Genomic DNA, 26,457 nt, shown 5'->3' with positions numbered 1-26,457 from the left:
TTAAAGTCATTCTCAGTTTGGATATGAATTTCTGGAGATAAAAGATCTTAAGATGTTTGCAAGTGTTGAACACCTTTTTTGGTACGTGTCCACTGGAACAGCTCAAACTTAAAAAAAGTGCTGGTCTGCTTAGCAACTCAGAAAACAAAGCAGCCAACTTATGAAACTCAAGAACCATAACAGGAGCTTCTACAACAGCCCGCACACATAATTCCTGTATCAGAATCCTGAACAAGAGTCTGATGGACCAGAGCACATCGTTCATGTCACCCACAGCTTTTTGAATTACTGGGTTATGTCTGTGAAGGTTCTCAGTCATCCAGGTCATCGTAGTCTAAGGAGCTTGGAAAGAAAAGTGTCTGGACTCATTTAAGTTGCTTGAATTACTGGGTATAAAGTCTATTTGGACCAAAGCGTATCACCCACAGACTGATGGTATGGTGGAGCATCTGAATAAGACTTTTATTGATCAATGATGATGACGAACATGACTGGAACCAGTGAAGAGATCCTCAGTTTTTTTCACTGCGTTTTTTAAATTTCCTGTTTGGCAGGAAGCCACATGGGGTCCTGGACCTACACAAATAAAACTGGGAGGAAGGGCCAAGCTCCAGTACAAATGAAATTCAGCACGTAATGGACCTGACAGAAAAATTTTGGGTCAGCTGTCATGTGACAAAAGGGTACCCCCCCAGTACTGTACATCAGAGCACGAGTCACGCTACAGCACTGTAGAGGAGTGCTTCAGTGTCAAGTGGGCGGTCAACACCCTGATCTATTACATCCTGGGATGCCCACTCACCCGCTTTTTGGAACATTGACCCAACATACCAACATGCCCCCCTGCAATGGCTCCATCACATGATAAATGTCGACAAATGTCCACACCTGGACCACCTGTCGGTATGTGATTGACAGTAGTAAAGTTAGTAGGAGGAAAGTTAGGCCAGACTGCTCGCTGACCTGATTTGGGCTTTGGGGTTATGTGGTGCAGGGTGCACTCCACTATAAATGACACTATCATCTTGTAAATCTTCCTTTTCACCCTATCACAAATCACCCCTGACACTCGTCTCCACCCACACCACCCTGCATGAACTTCTTCACCTCTCTTGTACATTGTTCACTGCTTTTAATGGTTGAACCCAGATATTTAAACTCATCTACTCGTCTCCATCAACACTCAAAGCAAACAGTCTTTGTTCTTGGCATGAAGCCTTTGTTAAACTAGGTTTGGCCAATATTCACTGTCGTGTCTCATTATTAACTTTTCCAAACAGGCAAGCCTGATTATTACGTGTTTTGGAAAGATGTGGACAGATCACTCAGAAGTATTTTCCTCAACTTTCAATAGCTTTTACAAAATCCAAGAAAGTGTTAATCCCACTGATAAAGTAAATCCAAAACAAAAGGGCTTTACAACAAGATGGCAGACCTTTATTTTATTTTTTATCTCTATATTGTTTTAGTGTACACTGAGGGCTGTGGAAGCTTTGCAGTTTCAAATTCCTGTGTATGACCTGTACGCATGGTTTTTGACAGTAAAGCTGATTTTGAATACAGTCAGACTAACCAAACAGCAGGAAGTAAAACTAACATGAAACATGAAAAAAAAAAATCAATTGTAAACAGGAAATAAACAAGAGAAGTAACACAGACTGAATACTAACACTTAGGCTACATCCACACTCATCTGGATACATTTGAAAACGGCATTTTCGTCTGAAAACGCGTCCACTCTATCGTTTTCAGTCGTTTCAGTGTGGTTGAACAGCTGTTCGGAAACGACTGAAAACGCTACCTTCCTGTACTGCGCATGTGTGAAACGATTTGACCTGCGTCATTTCAGTCCGATGTTTATTTTGCCACGACTTTGAAACATCGCAGTAAAATGTCAAGGAAAAGCACTTTTTAAAAAATGGACTGATAATTAGGTGGAGTTATTGCTGTGAGTAACACAAAAGTACAAAGTTGCGTCTTCATTTTCGAAAGCCTCCGTTTTCGCTTTTCACACTGCGACCCAAAAACGCCGTTTTCAAATGTATCCACTTTGGAGAGCGTTTTCAAAAAGCTCCGTTTTCCTAGTCCAAAAACGCGTGTCAGTGTGGACGGAAGGCCAAAACGGAGAGAAAAAGATGCCTTTGCAAATGAAAACGTATTAGTGTGGACGTGGCCTCGATAAGATGCCTGAGTAGAGAACACCGAAGTGCTGAGATATTTACACAGACACAAGAGGAACAGTCACAGATACATGAAAGAAACCAAGAACTCCTACTAACAGACATAAACCAGAACACAGGAACTAAACTCATCAATAACCATAACATGAAAATAAAACTAAAAGTCTGAGTGATGTCCTAATAATCAAAGTTTACTACTGTAAACTTTACTACTACAGTCTACCAGAATAAAGATATCAAAACATGAATCCAGAAATACACGAGAAAATCAAACTCCTAAATGCAGAATAACAGTAAAACTAGAACACAAACACGTTTATTACTATATTGTGCTCTACAAAACAAACAAAAACAAAAGAACCACCCACACCAAACAATACATGAACACAACCTGCAAAACTAATTTTTACAGGCTGTGTTCTTCTTTGTTTCCTTTTCATCGCTGTGGAAGACCTCCCCGTCTGACTGCTTCCTCCAGCTCAGTTTGATGTCTCCTTTTACGCCGTTATTCTTCAGCTTCTGTTTGAACTGAAACACACAAAAAGTGTTTTTCTGAATATCATTTAGACAAAATTCTTTACTAAAACCTTGTTACTCACATTGCTTTGCTTTGGAAGGATGCAGGATCACACATCTATAACTGAATTAACACTGTACACAGTGCTGTGCATAATGTCTGTTCCTTTATTATTCCATAACAAATGAAACAGATAAAACAGTCTCTGAAATGTACTCAAAGTAATGAATGTAAAAAGTAACTCTTTGAATAACAATTCTATCAGCTATTTTTGTGCAAACTAACTGAACCTTGTGCTATATTAGTGTATTACAATAATAATATTGTTTGCAAATTTATACACCTGATTTTAACCAGATGTCAGCAGATGTTTTATGTTGTCCTGGCTGATTTCCATCCTTGACACTGACAGTATAGTGTTTTTGCTGTCTTTATATTACACAGCCACTGTGCACCACTCACACACAGTTCTTTATTTTAAATCCATCACAGTGTAAAAAAAAACTAACCTGTTTGTTCTGCACTAAGCTGCAGAGGATTTTCATGCAGCCTTTAAATAACTTAGAAGCTCCCTTTATTCTTGCTCCTCTTTTGTAGGGCGAGCTAGAAGTCAAGCGAAGCTTACGGACATCGGCAGTCGTTCTGGTGTTGTGTGAAAAAAAATTAATCACCAGCAACATCTGCTGGTGATTAATGAACAAAGATTGCCTTTCATGTGTTACTGTTCAAACTCAAATCGGTTTGATGAGTGAAGGCTCACAGTGGCGTAAAACAAAACTCCCCTCAAATACATTTATCTTTATTGAACAAAAGCAAGCAACCAACTGATAGTCAGTGTTTATCCACACCTCCCCCCGAAAACTCTCAGTATCAGGTGACGATAAAACTGAGGGGCAAAAGCAGTAAAGAGGTGAGTGGGGCCAAAAAATGAGGCAGCTTTAAACTAATTACTTATGAATGTATCCTGCCACTGTAGAGAGCTCAGGCATTATCATTGGAGAGCCACAACTAGTTTTACCCCTGCACTGAGATCATGACTTCTTACTATGTCTATAGTGTGTTTAAAAAAAAGTTGTATAATTACCTGTTCCAGCATGGCTGCCATCACTGCAGGGTCATTCAGATCCTGATTGTTGTTTTTCTCCATTCTCAGTCTCACAACTTGCTTGTAAGCAGGATCTTTGTAAATAATGAAGAAATGTAAGGATTTAATTGTAAAGGTAAATAAGTGATGCACAATACAGTAGCGCCTTGTTGTTGCTGCTGCCCTGACTGTTCACAGGGTAAATACAAATGTCAGAAATGAAGCAACATCAGTTTCAGAATTTACCTTTATAAACTACACTGAACAAAAATATAAACACAACACTTTTATTTTTGCTCCCATTTTCAATGAGCTGAACTCAAAGATCTGAAACATTTTCTACAAACACAAAAGACCCATTAGTCTCAAATATTGCTCACAAATCTGTCTAAATCTGTGTTAGTGAGCATTTAAGATAATCCATCCCACCTCACAGGTGTGGCATGTTAAGGTGCTGATTAGACAGCATGAATGTTGCACAGGTGTGCCTTAGACAGCCCACAATAAAAGGCTACTCTGAAATAATAATAATAATGTATACTTTATTGATCCCCGTGGGGAAATTCTTCTCTGCATTTAACCCATTCACTCAGTGAAGCAGTGGGCAGCCACCAGTGCGGCGCCCGGGGAGCAGTGTGTGGGGACGGTACCTTGCTCAGGGGTACCTCAGGGTAGCCGTTCAGGGGATTCAGGGTTCAGGGAAATGTGCAGTTTGATCAAACAGCACAATGCCACAGATGTTGCAACCTCTTATTGTGGGCAGCAAAAACAAAAGTGTTGCGTTTATATTTTTGTACAATGTATATTGACCTTTGTCATAAAAACATATGTTGTCTGTAATATAAAACATCATAATAGAGTGCAGTCTGTGAGGACCAGAGGTGGATGGGAGCATCCTTGTCTCCATTTGAAAACATGCAGCTAAATTCAAAAACTAAAAGATACATGAATCAGAACTTACCACTGTAGCAAACAAATGCTGTCATCCGGTCACAGTTCCAGTCCTCCCATCGTCCAGCTGATCCAAAGTTTGCTGCCGTACAAGTTTCCTTACTGGCACCATTGGGTTCATTTGTATTCCAGTGCCTAAATGAGGAGTTACTTCCATCCGTCCACTTCCAGGAGTCTCTGAAAAGGCCGATCCAGACCTTTTGTCCTGCAGGTACCAACTCCTTTGCCTTCTGGTTCTCTGACATGTTTGTCACACTGGCCAGGTCTGTATAATTAGCTCTGCAGTAGCTCTGGGCCTCCATCCATGTCATGGAATTGTTGATGAAGACAAATGTCATATTCAGTCCTGGAAAATGACCAAAGTGAAGTGAGAACAAGACATATTTAAATGTAAAATCCAAAAACATTATCTGGACAACTGGTGGGAGTCTAGAACTTGAACAATTTTGTTTTAGGGTTCTGCATGAATTAAAATCCTCACCTCTGACATCAGAGCAGAGTGTGCGAAGGACACTGTCACAACTTGCATCATCCCAAAATCCAGTGTCACGTATAAAAGTGCAGTGTTCTTTGCTGTTCCAATTGTCTGGTTGTCCAGGTGCCCAATTTCTAAACTCAGCCTCACTGTTTTTGTAGAAATCTGTGTTCGACATCGACCACCTCCAGCTGTTCACATCATCGTACAGTCCAATCCAGGCTCGCTGCAAGGAACAATTGAACTGTGTTGTGACATAAACTAGTGATCTAAATTGTTATCCCCAAAGGTTGATTCTGTTCATCTGGACGTAGCGTTTTCAGTGGGAGAAACGTTTCGTCACTCATCTAAGTGACTTTTTCAGTCTCAGCTGACGGCAGGTTTCCTCAACTTTATAAACAGCACATTTGCATAATGAATGAAACCAGCCCACTGAAGGAACAATGGGCTGGGAGGTCAGTTCCTTAATCATTAATATGCAAATTCTCTTTGTGAATGGTACTAATGGACATTGATCAGTAGTCAGTAGTAATATACCTGTACTTTTTCAGGTTGTTATGAACGACTTATATTTCTAACATTTTGTGATATAAAATGAACCATGTGGGTTTTTTTTATTTTCTGTGTGATGGAAGGACTTAAGACACGAGTTATTTAAACAATTCTAAATGACAGTGTGATGGCCATAGTACTTTATGTGGGCCAAATATGTTAAGGATAATGTTTATCAATGTAAAATTGCAAAGAACCTTTGGATAGAATATAACATCTTGTAAACAGTTACCTCAGAAGCTGTACTGTCAGCCCTGTGTATGTAAGGTAAAACTTTCCACAGTACTTCCACTTAAGTAAGTCAGCCTTACCAATAATTCACTGCTCCTTGAAAAAAGTAGCACAAACAGACAACTGACTCAGCAATGATGAGTAGAGCTACCCGAGGCCGAGACTCAAGCGGAAGAAAATTAAAAGTTTTGGTTTTTGTGGCTCGAAAAATTAAAGAAAGTATATTTAATAATTCAACAAGACCTACACCTTCAACACGTGTACATTCAAATGTTGGAACAGGCTCAACATTGCTGTTTGTTCAATAGTTTTTAGCCGTTCGAAAAAGTCATTTTATGGCTTTAACGTTTCCAGCTGATTAGGAGAATGACTGCATTTCAAATGTGCGTCCAAAGGTTTTAAACATCCGCTTTGTCTGTAACGACAGTATCAAACTACAGAGCATTGTTTTTACTAAAATTCAACATTTTCAGATGAACATTTGGCTGCTTTTTGTTTTTTTTTTCACTGTAACACACCCCTCAATGCCATTTTTAGGATATTCTTGGTGATCCCATTTTTTCATATTCATGCTTTTGGGAGTAAGGGGAATCTAACACGCACGTTGTTACTGTGTTTTGTACTACCAGCTGTGAGGGCTCTGCGTTTGCTTTGGGCAGTCTGTTTTTATTTTGTCTTGTGAGTGCGTGTTTTTCAAACAAGATCCTCCTCAGTTTGATTTTGTTACCACAAACTTTGTGTGAAGTTCACAACAGAGGTAAAGAGATTTAAACACACCAGTTTAAGGAGGCAGCGGTTGGACCAGCTGCACAGGACAGGTGAAGCAGAGAGTGTCGGGGGAGATGCAGCAGAAGCAGAGGGAACATTTTACAAGATGATAAATGGCAGATTTTGTTGACAAGATTAAAAGACACGTCTGTCAGAGTTCAGCAACATTACAGTTTGATTAAATAACAAGTTTTAAACTACACAGGGTTTATTTTCTCCTCTGATAGTAATCATATTAAACATGTCAAGAAAGAAAGAGTACAAAGAAAAATAGTAAATGTGTTTAATTCAACTCTTTCTGTGAACCTTATATCATCCTTTAATATGTTCGGTGTTACAAACTTGAAGAAGCAGAGAAAAGATCATCAGACATTAATCTAATCAGTTTTCAACCTTCATTCATATTGAAAAGTTGGAAATCTTCCCTGCTAGACCAAAGTGCAGCGTTTAACACCGTTGGCCATAACATTTTATTACAGCTATTATTAAATGGAGAGTCCTCTTCACACGCTGAGGTTAATTATGAAGCTCCACAGGCTTCTGTGCAAAGACCAGTTCTCTTTACATTATACGTGCTTTAGAAGACATAGCGTACATTTTCACTGCTATGCAGGTGATACCCACTTTTATTGGTTAAACTGCCAGGATGTCTTAGACACATAATGAGCTTTAATTTTCTGCTTCTAAGTTCAGATAAAACTGAGGTTATTGTAACGGGGCGTAAAAATCTTAGAAACACTGTCTAACAAGATCCTTACTCTGGACAGCATTGAGCCGCCTGCTGTAGTGAATTGACACATTATAAGTAAAATTGAAACACACAATCCCGTCGCACAACATCAACATTTATTTATATACAAAAATAAAAATGCTTTTTACAGAAAAGAACTGTAACTTCACAATTCATCACCGATTACGTGGGTACATGTTTTTTTTAAAAATGCGCTAAATGTTGGATACATTGTTTGGTAAAATGCAGGTTACACGTTTTTAGAAAGAAAAATCAGTCTTTCAGAGAAAACATTAACAGCCTCCTTTGTAACACTCTGCGACCAACCGTAGCTGTCTGATTCTCACCATGTCCAACCCCACCAGATTGGTGTATGCCTCGGCGATGGCGTCAAAGACTTTCCTTTCCGATTTCAGTTCGTGCAAGAGAGTTTCCGCCACCATGAGGACTTTGACATTGTCCATTTTGATGTTGCGAGCAAACGGAAGCCGTTGAATAGATAGAATGAAACGTGGGGTGAGGAATCTTTTTCTGATGCTTTGATAATTTTCAGCGTAAAAGTCATCCTCCAAGACTTGCACACACTCGTGCTGTTTCTGGCGGGGGCGATCGGACTTACAGCCGCTGCATTCGTCAGTGAGGTACTTGTTGATTACTAGGTTGACTAGATGATACACCGCGGTTTTCACGGTATCGATGAAAAAAGAAGATGCCCAACCGTCAAGCTCGTCGGCTTGCTGCTGCTTCTCCAAGGGACAATAGTAACCGGGCGTGTCAGGTACTATTGTGCCCTCGGCCGCAGAACTTTCCTCCTCCTCAGTGTGGCGCAGGGCTGCAGAGGCCATACTTCTGTTTTTGAGCTAAAAACGGTTTGAAGGAATGAGACGGCGGTGTTCTTTTTTAAATAACAGGAGGGGGCATGATCTGGAAGTGGGTTGATCTTAGAGGGCGGTTAGGAGTTGCAGCAATTTTCAAAAACCGTAGAGTTGGCCACTGTGTCTCTCTAGCAGCTGCAACTTTGGAAAAGAACGGTAATTCTCATCTGTTGGGCTTGAAATTCTCCACGAAAATGGCATCTTCCAGCCCTTCTGCTCTATCAACCATCAAAGTGGCTGAACTTGGTACATACTTGGTACTTGGTACTATCAGGGATGCTGGGCAATCTTTACTCTCTGAAGAGCCATCCACGAGCCCTGCATTTGAAGATTGGAGTGAAGACGCACAGTGTTCACCAGTATCAGTGTGGAGCTCACCCCCCTCACCACCACAACTGTGGACTATGGACACTGACAACGAGGAAGATTTTTTGTATTTCGACAACTCTCCCGACATTGATGATGTAGACTGGGCATGGCCACCCTTCCAAGGCCCTGAGAGATTACTGGAACCGCTATGGGATAATGATGAGGACTTACCCTATGTACCCACGTAATCGGTGATGAATTGTGACGTTACAATTCTTTTCTGTAAAAAGCATTTTTATTTTTGTATATAAATGTTGATGTTGTGCGACGGGATTGTGTGTTTCAATTTTACTTATAATGTGTCAATTCACTACAGCAGGCGGCTCAATGCTGTCCAGAGTAAGGATCTTGTTAGACAGTGTTTCTAAGATTTTTACGCCCCGTTACGATAACCTCAGTTTTATCTGAACTAAGAAGCAGAAAATTAAAGCTCATTATGTGTCTAAGACAGTTTAACCAATAAAAGTGGGTATCACCTGCATAGCAGTGAAAATGTATGCTATGCCTTCTAAAGCACGTATAATGTAAAGAGAACTGGTCTTTGCACAGAAGCCTGTGGAGCTTCATAATTAACCTCAGTGTGTGAAGAGGCCTCTCCATTTAATAATAGCTGTAATAAAATGTTATGGCCAACGGTGTTAAACGCTGCACTTCGGTCTAGCAGGGAAGATTTCAACATTTCAATATGCATGAAGGCTGAAAAACTGATTAGATTAATGTCTGATGATCTTTTCTCTGCTTCTTCAAGTTTGTAACACCGAACATATTAAAGGATGATATAAGGTTCACAGGAAGAGTTGAATTAGACACATTTACTATTTTTCTTTGTACTCTTTCTTTCTTGACATGTTTAATATGATTACTATCAGAGGAGAAAATAAACCCTGTGTAGTTTAAAACTTGTTATTTAATCAAACTGTAATGTTGCTGAACTCTGACAGACGTGTCTTTTAATCTTGTCAACAAAATCTGCCATTTATCATCTTGTAAAATGTTCCCTCTGCTTCTGCTGCATCTCCCCCGACACTCTCTGCTTCACCTGTCCTGTGCAGCTGGTCCAACCGCTGCCTCCTTAAACTGGTGTGTTTAAATCTCTTTACCTCTGTTGTGAACTTCACACAAAGTTTGTGGTAACAAAATCAAACTGAGGAGGATCTTGTTTGAAAAACACGCACTCACAAGACAAAATAAAAACAGACTGCCCAAAGCAAACGCAGAGCCCTCACAGCTGGTAGTACAAAACACAGTAACAACGTGCGTGTTAGATTCCCCTTACTCCCAAAAGCATGAATATGAAAAAATGGGATCACCAAGAATATCCTAAAAATGGCATTGAGGGGTGTGTTACAGTGAAAAAAAAAACAAAAAGCAGCCAAATGTTCATCTGAAAATGTTGAATTTTAGTAAAAACAATGCTCTGTAGTTTGATACTGTCGTTACAGACAAAGCGGATGTTTAAAACCTTTGGACGCACATTTGAAATGCAGTCATTCTCCTCATCAGCTGGAAACGTTAAAGCCATAAAATGACTTTTTCGAACGGCTAAAAACTATTGAACAAACAGCAATGTTGAGCCTGTTCCAACATTTGAATGTACACGTGTTGAAGGTGTAGGTCTTGTTGAATTATTAAATATACTTTCTTTAATTTTTCGAGCCACAAAAACCAAAACTTTTAATTTTCTTCCGCTTGAGTCTCGGCCTCGGGTAGCTCTACTCATCATTGCTGAGTCAGTTGTCTGTTTGTGCTACTTTTTTCAAGGAGCAGTGAATTATTGGTAAGGGTGCCTTTATGTGTTTAGTTACTTACTTAAGTGGAAGTACTGTGGAAAGTTTTACCTTACATACACAGGGCTGACAGTACAGCTTCTGAGGTAACTGTTCACAAGATGTTATATTCTATCCAAAGGTTCTTTGCAATTTTACATTGATAAACATTATCCTTAACATATTTGGCCCACATAAAGTACTATGGCCATCACACTGTCATTTAGAATTGTTTAAATAACTCGTGTCTTAAGTCCTTCCATCACACAGAAAATAAAAAAAGTCGCATGGTTCATTTTATATCACAAAATGTTAGAAATATAAGTCGTTCATAACCAGTGTTGGGACTAACGCGTTACAGTAACTACGTTATTATTGTGGTAACGAGCACGGTAACTAGTTATTATGCCAAAACCAGGAACGCGTTACTCATTACTGGGATTTAGATAGGCTCGTTACTCGTTACTTCGTGAGGTGAGTGGAGGGGAGTGTTGTGCGGAATCCTCGCCGACGTAGTTTCACCTGCGTGAGTCCCCCGTCTGCGTCTCCTCCGGGAGCCACAGAGAGCCGCTGCGCCTCCGATTCAAATCTCTGAAAAACTTTCCGGGTTTATGAAAAATGGATACGAACTATTTTGAGACGACTGCCTGATGTTTAGCACTTGATCTCTGGAGAAAGTGATGTGGTCTGAGTGACCAAAAGCGCAGAAAATAAACAAAAACAAGAAGAAGTGCAAGAGAGCGCAGTACCGAGGCTGCCATCCGCGACGCCATCTTGCATTTTACTGTTTCTTCCTGCAGTGAATGTGATGATATTATTCAGGGGAAAAAAATCACATATATTTTTTTATCATGACTCTGGTTTTACATGGCCTTTCGACACAATTTAAAAACTGTTATATCGTTTGAAGTCCCCACTTTTAACACAAAAATGGAGACTCGGGGTTGTTTTGGGCTGACATAGCATCTTGTTGCAATTTCATCTTAAATTGGTCATGTGATTGGTTTACAATGACTACTAAATTCTTCCTCAGCCAATCAGCAGCACTCGTGCGATTGTTTGCTCCCCCCCAGCTCCCGGTAAGCTGAAGACAGCTTGAGCCGTGTGTATGTTGAAAAATAGGTGCATCATCTTGTAAATCTTCCTTTTCACTTTATCACAAATCACCCCTGACACTCGTATCCACCCACACCACCCTGCATGAACTTCACCTCACTTGTACATTGTTTGTTGCTTTTAATGTTTGAACCCAGATATTTAAACTCATCTACTCATCTCCATCAAAACTCAAAGCCATACTGCTGCTCACTGATCCTTACTATTAAGAAGAAAAAAAATGTGTGGATAATTACTTAAATATTATATCCAAACTTAATATTGATATGATAACTGCAACTACAAATCTCAACGTTGAATTTAAAATTGATTCTGTGTGCTCACAGTTGTAAATTACTGTTAGGCCCTCTCTCTTTGCTGATAATTCGTAATTGGATTTAGTGAAGTTACAGCTGGTGTTCCGGGGGTGTACATGTGCACATTTTTGGAAACACGCTTATGGATCTTGTAAGGCTGCAGGGATTTAATAAACTGAAATAGATGGACTCAACAAACATCTTCAGCCTTTTGTTAAAGTAGGTTTGGGCTGTATTCACTATCATGTCTCATTAACTCTTCCAAACAGTGAAGCCTAATTGTTACGTGTTTTGGAAAGATGATAGGTTTATGCTACAAACCTATTCGCTGGAACGTTCAAGACAATTTACTACACAGCAAAAGCAAGACACAAGTAGGCAGAGTTCTTTGTGTTACTCATGCATGAGGGAGGCCTGCCTGGAGCCAAGTGTCGTTCCACCCACTTGACCTCCGTCAGACTCTCAGCCAGGTTTCCCATAGCACTCCTTTTATTGTGGTTACATGAACATGCACAGGTTCATTAACATATGACGTTTCATATAGGTATACATGTGGACAAAGAATACCTTGTCTGTGTGTGTCGCGTAAGTGTGTGTGTGTGTGTGTGTGTGTGTGTGTGGGGTCAGAGTGTGACCCCATAAACGACTTCTCTAAACCTGCTGGTCTGGGGCCCGTTCTTCGTACCTCGCTTACTACATCCAAGATCAAATGACACATCCAAGATCAAATCATCGCGCTAACTTTGAGCTCGCTAATCCGGTTCTCCGAACACACCTGTTGTTGACGATTAGTATAGCTGGATGAAGTAATCTGAGATCACTGGGTGGCTTAAAAGGGGCTACGCATCGATAGTAGAAACATTGATCGGCAACCCTTTGATTGGTCGGCGAAGATGTCGAAGGAGCGCGCACAGTATTTCACGGCAGCAGACCAAGAACTCTTGATTGAGGGATATCAGGAGTTTCAGAGTTTAATTAAAACGCAGGGGAACACTGCAAAGGCTGCAAAAGCAAGGAGAGAGGGCTGGCAGAAAGTTGCTGACAAATTAAACTCGTAAGTGATCCATGATATTACATTATATCATGTGATATTATTTTATTCCACATTATATTATATTACATCATATCCTCTTTCACATTAGAGCCACAACAGGACCCACTAGAACATGGGGACAAGTAAAAGTGAAATATAAGAATATTCTACAGAATGGTAATATTTATCACTTATATTGCTTTTAGTCTATGACAAGAGACCCTGGAATAATCTGTTTGTTTGTTTATAACAGCAACCAAGAAAAGGGCAGAGCAAATAAAGACAGGTGGTGGTCCTGCACCCCCTCGTCACACCCCTTTTTGTACTGTGACATTTATTGACATTGTGGGTTTTTTTGTGTGTAGTTTGACATAACACTCCATCACTTTTACCTGTTCCCATGCAAGGGGTGACTGAAGCATGCACAGTAAGTCGGGAGTAAGTATATACAGTACAGTAAGTGTGTATATATATATATATATATATATATATATATATTATAGCTGTCGAAATTAACGCGTTAATTGCGATAATTAAATTTTGGAATTAATTACGTTAGAATATTTAACTATTTAGCGCAACACGCAGATAAGTCGCTCCCATAATTCCACTTGATTTGTTTACCGCGCCACTGAAAATGGAGAAGCAGGAACAGGATGGCCTTCTGGATGGGGAATTTAAATACAAGAAGAACATAGATGGGACAATAAACAAACCCGTTGTAATTTGCACTCACTGTAGTAAAGAGTTTCAATTTCACCGTTCAAATTCGACCTTAAAATACCACCTTAATGCCAAACACGCGTTTGTCGGGGCAGCAGCTTCACCCGGCCTGCGTCAGACCACTCTTAGTGAACGCAGGCCACTCGGTAAGTCTTCTTTGGACAAACTGACCGACAATATAGCCAAATGGATAGCAAAGGACTGTAGACCGCTAAGCATTGTGGAGGACAAGGGCTTTGCGGATGTTTTAAAGGTTGCATGTCAGGACGCGTCCTACAAGCCCCCAGCGAAAAGCACAATAACAATTCGAATCCACGAACTGTATGAAACGGAGAAAAAGAAAAAAGAAGAGGCTTTAGTTCACACAGAATGCGTGGCTCTGACAGGAGACCACTGGACATCATTGAGTAATGACAATTACCTGGGAGTTACTGCGCATTTAATCACTGAAGCCTGGGGTCTGACATCCTTTGCGCTGACTATAATGAAAACGGAAGAGCGGCACTTTGCGGAGGCTTGTGCAGAGCAGTTCCAGACTGTTGCTCGCAGGTGGAGAATTGAGGAGAAGGTGAGAACAGTAGGCACGGACAGTGCGCGCAATATGATCGCCGCGGCTCGCATCATACCATTCAATCACATGCCGTATACCGCGCACATTCTACAGAGATGCATCACAGTGAGTCTCGCAGACAGTGGCTTTGTCACTGCGCTGGCCAAATGCCGCAAAATTGTTGGCCATTTTAAGCACAGCCCAGCAAACACAGCAGAGCTGAACGCAGAGCAGGTGTCACTGGGGCGCAAGCAGGAGCCGTTGCCCCAGGACGTGCCTACGCGCTGGAACTCCACGCTGGAGATGGTGAAGCGCTTGATCCGCAACCAAACTGCAGTAACCGCGACTCTGGATAAACAAAAGCATAAACTTGTCCTCCTGACGCCTCCAGAGTGGGACAAACTCCAGAGACTGGAGACACTTCTAGAGCCCTGCAGGTGAGCCTGTCATTGTGACCATAATTGTAGGTTTAGATTAAATGTATCAAACATACATCTTAAATCAGTTTTGTTATTATGAAAATGTCTTATTTAAAAAATAAATGAAATCAAATATTTTATTAATATTACCTAGTATTAAAAAGCTTTTTTTAATTTGCTGTCTTATCTGTGTTTGTGTGTGTGTGTGTGTGTGTGTGTGTGTATTCCACTGCAGATATGTGACTGAACTGCTGGGAGGAGAGGCCTACGTCTCCTGCTCTGTAGTTCTACCAGCCTTCTGCCACCTGCGCCGTGTCATGGAAGTAACTGATGAGGACCCTGCATATGTGGTGAGGTTTAAAGAGAAGTTTAAGGAAGACCTTGCTTCCCGCCAGGAACATACCAACTATGCATGGCTCCAGATCGCAACTGCACTGGACCCACGTTTTAAAGACCTACGCAGTGTGCCCAAGACTGACAGAGAAGCAGTGTGGACCACACTGGCAGGCATGCTGCATGAAGACTCTCCTAGAAGATCACACACTGCAGAAGAAGGTCCAGCCAAGAAGAGGCTGAGCCTGCTGCAGATGGACTCTGACTCTGAGTCAGAGGAGGAAGTACAGCAGGACAGAGCCATACAGCGCTACAGAGCAGAGCCCTGCACTGCCTTAGAGGACTGTCCCTTACAGTGGTGGGCAGCTCATGCAGGAGCCCACAGCCAGCTGGCCCGCCTTGCTCGCAGATACCTGGCCACTCCTGCCTCCACAGTGCCCTGTGAGAGGCTGTTCTCTGTAGCAGGGCACATTGTGAACAAGAAGAGGTCTGCTCTGCACTCAGAGAACGTGGACAAGTTGGTTTGTCTCAGCAACTGGCTGAAGGATGAGTAGACCAGAGGACCGTGTGTTTAGAGCTTGTTCTATGGTTGAATGTGATTTAAACAATACTTTTCACTGTTGTTCATATTTTTTTGCACTAATCTACCTTACCCAAAAGGATGATTGGAGATTTTTTCTATTTTGCCTGTTGAATTAGGCCTATGTTCTGTGAACTTGAAGATGTATATGGATAAAACAATGTGCTAGATTTAAACGGGTGGAAAACATTCAGTAAAAATCCCTCACAATTATTTGAAGCCCTGTTCTGCTTGTACTGCTTGTACTCACAATTAATAATAAATAAAACAAACAAGTGTGTTAAAAACCACTATCTGTCCCGATTTTTACACATATATACACATATACACATATATTTCGAGTTGCGATTAATCAATTTTTAGGCTGTGATTGATTCGCTTCCAGCACAACACCCAGCCTACGTCAGACCACGCTGAGTGAACGCAGGCCACTCAGCGTGGTCTTAGCATTAAATAACACTAACAAGTGTGTAAAAATCCGCTATCTGTCCGTATGTTTGCACACATTTTGGTCATATTTCGAGTTGCGATTAATCATGATTAATTAATTTTTAGGCTGTGATTAATCTGATTAAAAATTTTAATCATTTGACAGCCCTAATATATATATATATATATATATATATATATATATATATATATCTATAGAGAGAGAGAGAGAGAGTGAGAGAGAGAGAGAGAGAGAGAAAGTAAATAATACCCTCACGGGAGAATCGATATCTCTCTATGAGCACACCGTCGCGCTGAGCTAAAGGATCCCGTCTATCCCGCAATATACGCTAAATTCTGTAAACTCTCCTTATCAATCTTGCACCTTCCTTGCTCGCGTACAAACGGACAGGACATGGCTGCGACAGACTTCCCAAATCCACCTTCGCTTTTATAGCCGTGGTCTCTCATCTTGATTGCACGTAGTAATTTACTATTACTACTCTAAAATATGAATTACATCTGACATGATCTACTACATGTAATAGAATGATTAATAGTACATTTCCCTTTTTTTCGGAAATGACCTGTATGTATCTGTATGAAATCAATAAAAGAATCAAATACATTATCTTTAGTTACATTGCTAATATTTATTTATGGTAAAACAGTGGCGAAATATCGCTCTTGCTTTCATATAACTGCAGCGGACATACCTGAGTGGCCGCGATCTAATCCTGTTTACATAAAGTAAGCCTGCTCCCGAGCAGGTTTACGCTTACGGATCTGTTGCTATGACAGCAAGTCCCAGATGAGCTTTGGAGAACCGAACGATCCAAGATCACGCGAAATCGTCAACATTCAAATCCGGCTAACTTACTTAGCGAGGTACGAAGAACGGACCCCTGGAAGTCCAGCAGTTCATCTAAACAAAAGGCACTTAGAGTAAAACAGATATACGTGTTTGCTATACCATATATCAGTAAGAGCAGATATAACCTCTCTCCTGACCTTAAGTTGTGTGTGCATGCCAGAGTGCTCTGGGAGGCACAGAGTCTCCACAGGCTACTAAGGATCAAACCTCTACCAACATGACATTGATTATAAAACTAAGCATATATGAGTAGATATTTCTAAGCATAAATGACAATCCACTATATAAACCTGACAAAAGATGTGGACAGATCACTCAGACGTATTTTTAGAAGTTAGTCTTTCACTTGGATGGCAATTCCTCAACTTTTAATAGTTTTTGTAAAATCCAAGAAAGTGTTAATCCCACTGATAAAGTAAATCCAAAACAAAAGGGCTTTACAACAAGACGACAAGACTGTTTATACACTCAGACGCTGAGTGTGAATACAGTCAGACTAACCAAACAGCAGGAAGTGAAACTAACAAAACATTTTTAAAAAATCAACTTTAATTTTTTTTCAATTTTAAACAGTATACAGGTCTGTGTTAGTTCTCTTGTTTATTTCCTAACACTTAATAAGATGCCTGAGTAGAGAACACCGGAGCGCTGAGATATGAACACAGACATGAGACTGAGGGAGGAACAGTCACAGATACCTGTAAGAAACTAAAAACTCCTACTAACAGACATAAACCAGAACACAGGAAAACAAAAGTTAAAGTCTCAGTGATGTCATAATAAACACAGATTGCAATCTACCAGAATAAAGATATCAAAAGATGAATCCAGACAGACACAAAAAAAATCAATCCCCTAAATGTAAAATAACAGTACAGTGGTCCCTCGCAGGAGTTGCGTTCTAAAATTAACCCGCGATAGGTGAAATCTGCGAAGTAGACAACTTTATTTTTTTACAATTATTATAGATGTTTTAAGGCTGTAAAACTCACTACACACTTTATACACTTTTCTCAGACAGGCATGAACATTTTCACACTTCTCTCTTGTTTAAACACTCAAAGTTCAAACCTTCATAGAAAAATAAGGCCAGTATTATAGAATGAAACCAAAGGCACCTGTGGTTGCCTTTGGTGGTGCAAAACGTTTGGTTGACATTCTTGTTTGTTAGGGAGAAACGTACAAACATACAGCGCAGCACTTCAGAGTCACACTGCTAGTGATCGAAGATTTATGTAAATTTGACAAGCTGAACGCATTCTGTACTGTACAGGAGACAGGGCACGAGATTGATTGACAATGGTCTACAGCCAATCAGGACGCAGAACACAATGCGCTGAAAATAACAAAAAAAAACAATACACGCGCCCTGATCAACATTTAAAACTCGTTATTTCAGGCTGTGTTCTTTGTTTCCTTTTCATCCCTGTGGAAGACCTCCCCGTCTGACTGCTTCCTCCAGCTCAGTTCGATGCCTCCTTTCACACCGTTATTCTTCAGCTTCTGTTTGAACTGAAACACACAAAGTGCTTTTCTGAATATCATTTAGACAAAACCCTTTACTAAATCCTCATTATGCTCTGCTCTGCTCTGGAAGGATGCAGGATCACACATCTATAACTGAATTAACCCTGTACATTGTTCCAGTGTTTGTGGACAGCTTATAGATTTCTTGATTGGTAAATAAAGGCAGGCAGTATTCAGAAGACGACAGTTTGAGGGAATACACTGGAACACAGGAGGTATAAGTGCACAGTTTAAGACAGTTATAACTATGTCTGTTGTAACAGCTGTTGAGTGCTGGTGTTTCACCATTAGGTGGAGCTCTTGCAATGCTAATGTCATTAACGCATTTTATTTTTAAAGATTTTTATGTTTGACATGTTTAACATTTTCCTATTTGTATACAGGATTAGAATACTGTTAATTTGACATCTGTAAAATAATTGATTAATTTAGTCTAAGGGCAAAGACAGAGGTCACTTCCTGTTTAGAAAAAAGGTTAGAGAAGCTGCTCATGGTGACGGTCTAGCCGTGTGAATATCAAGCTAAGGAAGAAATAAGAAGTCCTAAGTTTCCCAGTACACCAGTTTGTCCACTTGTTTATATTTTATGATTTTTATATGGCAATATGTTTTATGTTGAAATATGATTTCATTGTACATTTTATTCACCAGCTCTATGTTGTACCTGTGTACATTAGGAGGAGCACAGTAAACATCATTAAAGGAGAACTCTTGTGTTTCTCGTGTATGTGTACAGGCCGACATTTCGGTAATTTTCTCAGTTTTATGTCAGATTAATATTTCAAACAAACAGCAAGGTTTAGTTTTGAAAGACAAAAAAAAGTACAATAAAAAAGTACAACCATAATTCTGCGTTGCAGGACTACATTACATTAATACGCTTTCTGAATATGTGAATTATTATATGTGAATTATTCAGTCAGGTGATGTTTGTTCCCTCGTTATTGCATAAAAAAATTAAACAGATAAAACTTATGAAGTTGGTTCCAAATACTGAATCTGTATTTTGTAGCTTTTCACTGGGCTTCTCAATTTAAGGTCCAAAGAGATGTTGATGAAAGCTTCCATCATTTGGAATAATCCGAGTGAGAAACCGCTGTTTTTCTGTTCTGGCTTTGCATTGCAGCATCCGCCCCTTGGGGTGGAGCCCAGGTTCCACACCTGCACCTCTCCATTTGTTCCCCATCTTCAGCAGTCAACAAGACGATTACTTAAGACCAGCATCTCCTTCAGTTCTTTGTCAGTTTGTCAACTACCCTATGGTGGTAACCAGGCCTCAGAAATGTTCATGATAAGTACTTACCTTGTTCTCTTCTCGCGTCAAGCAGCCATGCCAAGTCTCCACACGTACCTGCAACCTTCCTCTCTGGACGTTGGGTCTCAGTAACAAAGATTCTCACTTTTTCCCGCAACTCACTCCTCTGGTCCTCGCCTGCTTGTCCTCCTGCCAGCCGACTCTTTTGGAACACTAGAACTCGGGTTGGAATCCACTCATCCACTCCTCACCCGGACGCTCACTTGGAAACCCCTCTTTGGCGGAGGTGTGGTCTTTAGCCTGCTGCTGAGGAGGGGTGACGCAGTGAGCTCACAGGGCGGCATGGAGGTGGGGGAACAGCAGGTGTGCTGAACTGGATTGATGAATGAAAACTTTGTCTTGCAGTGAGATGTAGCAGGGGAGTGATGGTTGCAGAAGAGTACCTGTGTCCTGGGCAGAAGCCATAAACCGCCTTTCATATCCCCTGATTCTAGGTACCAATTGGCCGGGGTTTCATAGCTTGTTGTGGCAGTATGTGGGGATGCTTTCGCAACCAGTAGACGCATGTACTGTCTGTGCGGCGTTCGGCGGTGACGCAGAGTTGTCCAACACCAACTCTGGGTGGGAGGCGGTGGCGGGGCCCTCTTCAGAGGGGCATTCGGTGGAATGCCCCACGGGAGATTTCCCACTGGAGCAGTCTTGTGACCCTATGACTAGGGATGGGTATTGATAAGATTTTAACGATTCCGATTCCATTTTCGATTCTGTTTAACGATTCGATTCTTTATCGATTCTCTTATCAATTCTTATTTTAAAAAAGGAGAACACTAAGGTCGATTAGCTTAGAACTTTGTTTTATATCTTCTCTTTGAACAAGATAGAAATTTAGGAGTAACATGGCCTTACAAACCCAACAGTGAGATCTTAAGAGATCCACAGCCTACGGCTCTTCAATGGGGTGTCACAGGGTCCCCGGGGAAAATTGTAAATGTAAAATAATAAAATAAATATTCTTCTGTAGCAATAACAAAGTATAACATAAATTATTCTGTAGCAATTACACAAGAATATCCAGTAATGTCCCTGCCTACAATTAAACACATTCACTTACCATCTGCTGTGGCAAATGGCTGCAAGGCTTTGACCACAAACTTAATCACTGCTCGGTGACATTCGGCCCTGAAAAGAGACGCTACCGGTGGACTGCAGCGACAACTGCCAGCGAGCGCCAGCCAGACTGTCTGTCTCTCTCATCACGGTCACCTAAATGCACAGTAATGGCAGGTTTTGCAATAAAGCAGATCGCGCTAACATAATATGCACTGTTAGTTGATTATTTACCTGCCGCATTAACGGGAGAGGACGTGCAAACGTTACCGCTGCTGCTGGGTTGAGATTCACGAGTCCGGAGCGGAATTAAAAACACGACATTCATTTAAGTTCATCGCGTGTTTTGTGAGCAAATGCTTTTGCATATTCGTAGTGTTTCCTCCCTTAAATGAAATATCTACTTTGCAAGTATTGCAAATTGCCCTGTTGTCATCCGTTCTGGTAAAGTATAACCAAACTTTTGAGCGTTTGAGCCGCTTAGGCGCCGTGTTTCCTGCCAGGTACGCTCCGACGCTCCGCAACGTGGTGACGTCATTCGGCGCGACTGGAATCGATAAGGGAATCATTTGCAAAAATGGCAAACGATTCCAAGGAATTGAAACAGTGGGAACCGGTTCTCAACAAGAACCGGGTTTCGATACCCATCCCTACCTATGACCAAGGCATACAAACTGATGGTCGATTGGTGCGCCCCGAGGTCGCGTGGACTTACCCGCATTTTCTATCACGACTCACTCAATACACGAGTGAGTCGTGACACTCGCACGAACGAAGTACACACCCACTTGTTGGTGCCACAAAGCCTCTGGAAAATGATTTTCCCAGGCGGCTCCTTGCAACCCCATGGCAGGACACATGGGGTGCGACAAAACTCGATGACAAAACATATCACAGCTCAATTGTATTGGCCAGGCATCTGGGCCGACGTGCGCCGGCGTTGCATGTCGTGCCCGGAATGCTAACTGGTTAACCAGCCGGTGTTCCAGATTAATTGGCGTCGCAGATTAACTGGCGTTGGTCGAACAGATGTGGGGTAGACTTGCGTTTCAGGAGCCGCTCCTGACAAACCAGCAAATAAACACCAAATATTTCATCTGTGACATTTGTGAGGTTACCCCAAACACACTCCGTCAGTCTTGCTGCTGTTGAACAGCAAAATGTTTAAAAATGTCACGAGTTTACCTGCCGATATTCTCCTGCACAAGGCGATCGCAAAAACGGCAAACAATTAACACCACGCCGATGCTGTTCACAGGACAGCAAGAGTAAAGGATCAGGAGAATCTTGTCTTCGTTAACGTTCCCTACGTATGTGTTATTAGTCTGATTTCAGCGTTTTCGCTTCACAACTAAAGCGTGCAGTTTACTATGTGTGCACTCAATGGAATCGAGTCAACTAGCGCCACCTGTGGCCAGGTGCCATAGCCTACAGCCAGATTTACTTGTGACACACATCTGCACCTGGCTCTGTCGGCACGTTTAAATGCATTTCATGCACAATACATTTGTAACTTTCAATTTTGTTTTTTTGTTAGTGTCTTGCAAATAAACCTTTAAACTACATGAAATGGTGTTACACATTTATTTTTGTCAGTAAGAAATGCCAAATTATATACACAAAGTTATAGAAATCACCAACCCCGTTCTTCATGATGATTTCAATATTTTTCCCCATAACAAAGAAATACATCTTGAAAAAATATATTACACACTGATGTTTCAATAGTGTTGTAATATCATATCCTGTAAGCACAGTCTGCCTGTTTCTTTTCTCTGGAAATGAACATTGTAAGCCAATATAGGAAATTCATCAACATTGCTGGAGAGAGGTGGTAGTTATGCACAGTCTATGTAAGTGTGGTTAATTTAATAAACATTTGTAAGGAGATGGCAGTTACTGTGAATTTACAGCAGTTACACAGTGATTAGTAATAAACAGAGCCAGTGTGAGTCGAGCCTATGAGAGTGAGTGGATCTAACAAAGTGAGTGACTCAGGTGTGTTAGTTGGTTTGTCATCTGTTTTTGAGTGTGGAGGAGTTAGCATTAAAAGTAAACATGTCTAAGTTAGGAATATTCATGATTTATTTCCAGAAATTGCATAATTTGTAGCAGATCTACTGACTATTACATTGCAGCTGGAGCAGTCTCAAAGGGAGGTCAGTCCACTACTGCCACCTGTGGCCAAGTGCCATAGCCTACTACTAGATTTACTTGTGACACATCTGCACCTGTTTTGATGATCACATTGAGTAGAGGCTGAGTGGCTGCACTTCCACTGGTGCATTCAAATCTACCCACAAACACATTGAAAGAGGCAATGCCAGCAATGTCGATTGTCAAGAATAAAACCAGTCAGTAAGCAAAGACAACAGGGATCATTTTCTGTTTATCATACAGCCAGATTTACTTCCCTTAGTTATGCTGCAATAGACGTAGGCTGCCGGGGATTCCTATGATGCAGGGTTTTAATAGTTTTGCAACTTTCATTAGTTTTTATTTTTATTTCGTTTTGACTTCAGATTTTCAATTTTATATTAGTTTTAATTAGTTTTTACCAATTGTTTGCTAGTTTAGTTTATTTTTATTTTTTTGAAAATCCTTAGTTTCAGTTTAGTTTTGATTAGTTTCAGTTATAGTTTTAGTTGTGTTTGCAATAAAGTGTAACAAAATCCCAGTTTCATCATATCAGTCATTCTCTTCTGCTTATCCTTGGGTATGTTGCTATTCCAGCTACCATACCCTGCACCCTGCACAGGTCACCTGTCTGTCGCAGGGCTAACACGCAGAGACAGACAACTCACATTCCCACCTATGGGTTCTTTAAATAAATAAATAAATAAATAAATAAAGGCAGATGAACAACCATTGATACCAGGCAACTATAAAATGTATATCTTGGCCCCAATGAGACTATTAACTCTTGCAGCACCGGGTGTTAAGGCAATTGACTCACACAGTTATGTAGATATCCCAGTCCTGTTGTCTCGGGATGCATCACGCTGCCTTGCCTGGTGTTAGCTTCTGTTTCTGGGGATGAGGGTTGGGCGTGCTCCCTTACCTTCTCCAGGTAAGCTAGGTTAGCCTTCTTGTGTGAGCTTTTCAAGTGCACTTTAAGGTTTGTGGGATTTTTTTCCCTTTAGAAATGTCCCTCATAATTTGTCTCGTTCCACTACAAGACACTTGCTTTATCCAAAACACAGTCATATTCAAAGTAATCCCAAATTGGACTCTGGCGCTTTCTCCCGACTTTTCCTGACATGATTCTGCGCATGGACGGAGCAGCGACACAGACGACTCGACTAAAGTACTGCCACCTGCTGGCATAATGAGACACAGCACGAAAAAAACCTGGAAACTAAACTTCATTTTCACCCTTGACTATTGTATGACTCGCACACATCTACGAAAACTAAACACATTTTTGCTATAAATTCAGTTAATTTTAGTTAGTTTTGTGAACACTCATTACAGTTTTAGTTAGTTTTCCTTTTTTTGTTTTTATTTTTATTTCCCTTTTTATTTAGCCCTGCGACAGACTGGCAACCTGTCCAGGGTGTACCCCGCCTCTCGCCCTATGACAGCTGGGATAGGCTCCAGCGCCCCCCGCGACCCTGAAAAGGATAAGCGGAAGCGAATGGATGGATGGATGGATGGATGGATATTTTTATTTCCGTTAACGAAAATGTTTTTTCACTTCTAGTTTTCGTTAACGATAATAACCTTGCTATGATGCATTGAGTTTTTCCTTTCCAGTCACGTTTCTCACTCACTATGTGTTAATAGACCTCTCTGCATTGAATCATATCTGTTATTAATCTCTGTCTCTCTTCCACAGCATGTCTTTATCCGGTCTTCCTTCTCTCACCCCAACCAATCACGGCAGATGGCCCCGCCCTCCCTGAGCCTGGTTCTGCCGGAGGTTTCTTCCTGTTAAAAGGGAGTTTTTCCTTCCCACTGTCGCCAAAGTGCTTGCTCATAGGGGGTCATATGATTGTTGGGTTTTTCCTCTGCATCTATTATTGTAGGGTCTACTGTACAATATAAAGCGCCTTGAAGCGACTGTTGTGATTTGGCGCTATATAAATAAAATTGAATTGAACTTGTGACACACATCTGCACCTGGTTCTATCACCATGTTTGAATTTGTTACACAATACATTTGTGACTTTCAACTACATGAAATGCAATTGTGTGTTTATTTTCATCTTATCATATAAATGAAGTTTTAGACATCACAACTCCTTTTGTTTATGTAATTTCACAAAGAAATATTTCAAAAATATATTACACAGAAATATTTCACTAATGTTCTCACACAACACGTTCTGTTAGCATAGTGTGCCTGTGTCTTTTCTGTCATTCTACATAGAGCAGGGCGATTTGACCAAAAATATTTATCACGATATACATTTGAAAATTTGCGATAACGATATAATTGACACTAGACAAAATACTTTACAACTCCACAACTTTATTAGTGCAAAAAACAAAAAACCCCATCAATTTTCACTTAAACAAGCAGCTGTTTTTTTTTTTTTATGTGCCTTAAAGTTATATAAAAATTTAACAGTGCAAATGCAAATTCCTTGCTGACAGTTTAACCAAAAGGCATTTCCAGTGGAAATTGGCCGACATATCCTCAGCATAACCATGTATAATATCCACAAAACGTTAGGTTAAAAACACACACACACACACACACACAGGTAATATTATGTTGAAGCACAGTACGTATCACTCCGCGAGGCTCCTGCCTACGATAGCCGTAATGCTCCGACAATCCATCAAGTGGTGTGGGTTCGTAACTTAGCAAAGTCGTACTCAAACCTTTGACAGATGTTCGAGCGCCGGGTGCCACAAAATCGTTTCGAGGTCAGTAAACACAACCAGAATTCATACATAAGGCACACGGGATTTTAAGGGACACTGTCGATTTTCAGAGAAAATCTAAGGATTGATTTTAAGTGCGCCATATTTTCCCCCCAAAAAACACGGTAATGACGACGGCCCGCTAGCATGCGCTACCAAAAATAGTGCTTTGTTGTGTATCTGACAGACGAAAGGCTAAACCAGTTCCACACCACTGAAGTTGTAGCATTTTTACAAACCAATTCTGGTTCATCCGTTTCATTCAACGATCGGCTTTCGCCCTTCTTATTCTCCATCGCTGCCATGGTTTTTCCCGCCATGTGCATATGAAAACAAAGGCGCTGCGCATGCGCGTTTTACCCATATTCCATCGCGATATTTCATTTTCTTATCGTTGCCCAACATTATACCGGTATTACCGTGAACGGTATAATATGGCCCAGCCCTAATTCTGTATATTGAAATTGTTTAACTAGTCACCTTGGTCCAGTCATTTAGTGTTTGCTAGGAACACGTGGAGCCGATATATGTAATTGATCAGCACAGCTGGAGAGAATTGGTAGTTATATACAGTCTATATAAGCTTGGTGAGTAAAACAAACATTTGTGGGTTTTGTGAGGAGAAAGCAGTTAGGCAGTGAATTTACAGCAGTTAGTAATTAGAAAGCAACTATAGCCAATGTGATTGAGAAGAACTTGTGAGTGAGTGGATTTCAGAAAGTGAGTGACTGAGGTGTGCCAGTTGGTTTGTGTCGTGTGTTTTTGAGTCTGCGTGACTGTGGTACAGTGGAGTAGGTAGATAGGTGTAGGTGGGGGAAATGTATCCTAAAATTGTGAGTGAGCTTC

At 40.8% G+C, this 26,457-nt stretch overlaps 2 protein-coding genes and 1 long non-coding RNA gene across 3 annotated transcripts in view; 1 reads left to right on the top strand and 2 right to left on the bottom strand.

The window, feature by feature from the left end:
• Positions 1-1,831: 1,831 nt before the first annotated feature.
• LOC106098292 (uncharacterized) lies at positions 1,832-4,168 on the bottom strand. The gene is made up of 3 exons (XR_001224481.3): positions 4,028-4,168; positions 3,782-3,876; positions 1,832-2,708 (listed from the first exon to the last, which is right to left on the bottom strand). It is a non-coding gene; the product is annotated as an uncharacterized LOC106098292 (long non-coding RNA).
• A 9,265-nt stretch (positions 4,169-13,433) lies between these two features.
• Positions 13,434-15,838, top strand: LOC109196087 (zinc finger BED domain-containing protein 4-like). Its single transcript, XM_019349297.2, has 2 exons — positions 13,434-14,653; positions 14,871-15,838. Exons 1-2 carry the CDS (start codon positions 13,581-13,583, stop codon positions 15,520-15,522), a joined length of 1,725 nt encoding a protein of 574 aa, XP_019204842.1. The 5' UTR covers positions 13,434-13,580; the 3' UTR covers positions 15,523-15,838.
• A 2,296-nt stretch (positions 15,839-18,134) lies between these two features.
• Positions 18,135-26,457, bottom strand: part of LOC109196069 (C-type lectin lectoxin-Enh2-like) — a 30,481-nt gene continuing 22,158 nt past the window's right edge. Inside the window, exon 3 of the mRNA XM_019349264.2 lies at positions 18,135-18,363. Within this exon, the coding sequence (XP_019204809.1) occupies positions 18,247-18,363 (117 nt within the window). The 3' untranslated portion in view covers positions 18,135-18,246. The remainder of the gene's footprint in view (positions 18,364-26,457) is intronic.

Source organism: Oreochromis niloticus, linkage group LG20 (genome assembly GCF_001858045.2).
Source record: "Oreochromis niloticus isolate F11D_XX linkage group LG20, O_niloticus_UMD_NMBU, whole genome shotgun sequence".
NCBI classification, from domain to species: domain Eukaryota; kingdom Metazoa; phylum Chordata; class Actinopteri; order Cichliformes; family Cichlidae; genus Oreochromis; species Oreochromis niloticus.
Note: the sequence above shows the minus strand (reverse complement) of the source record. Positions and strands in the feature narration are given on the sequence as shown.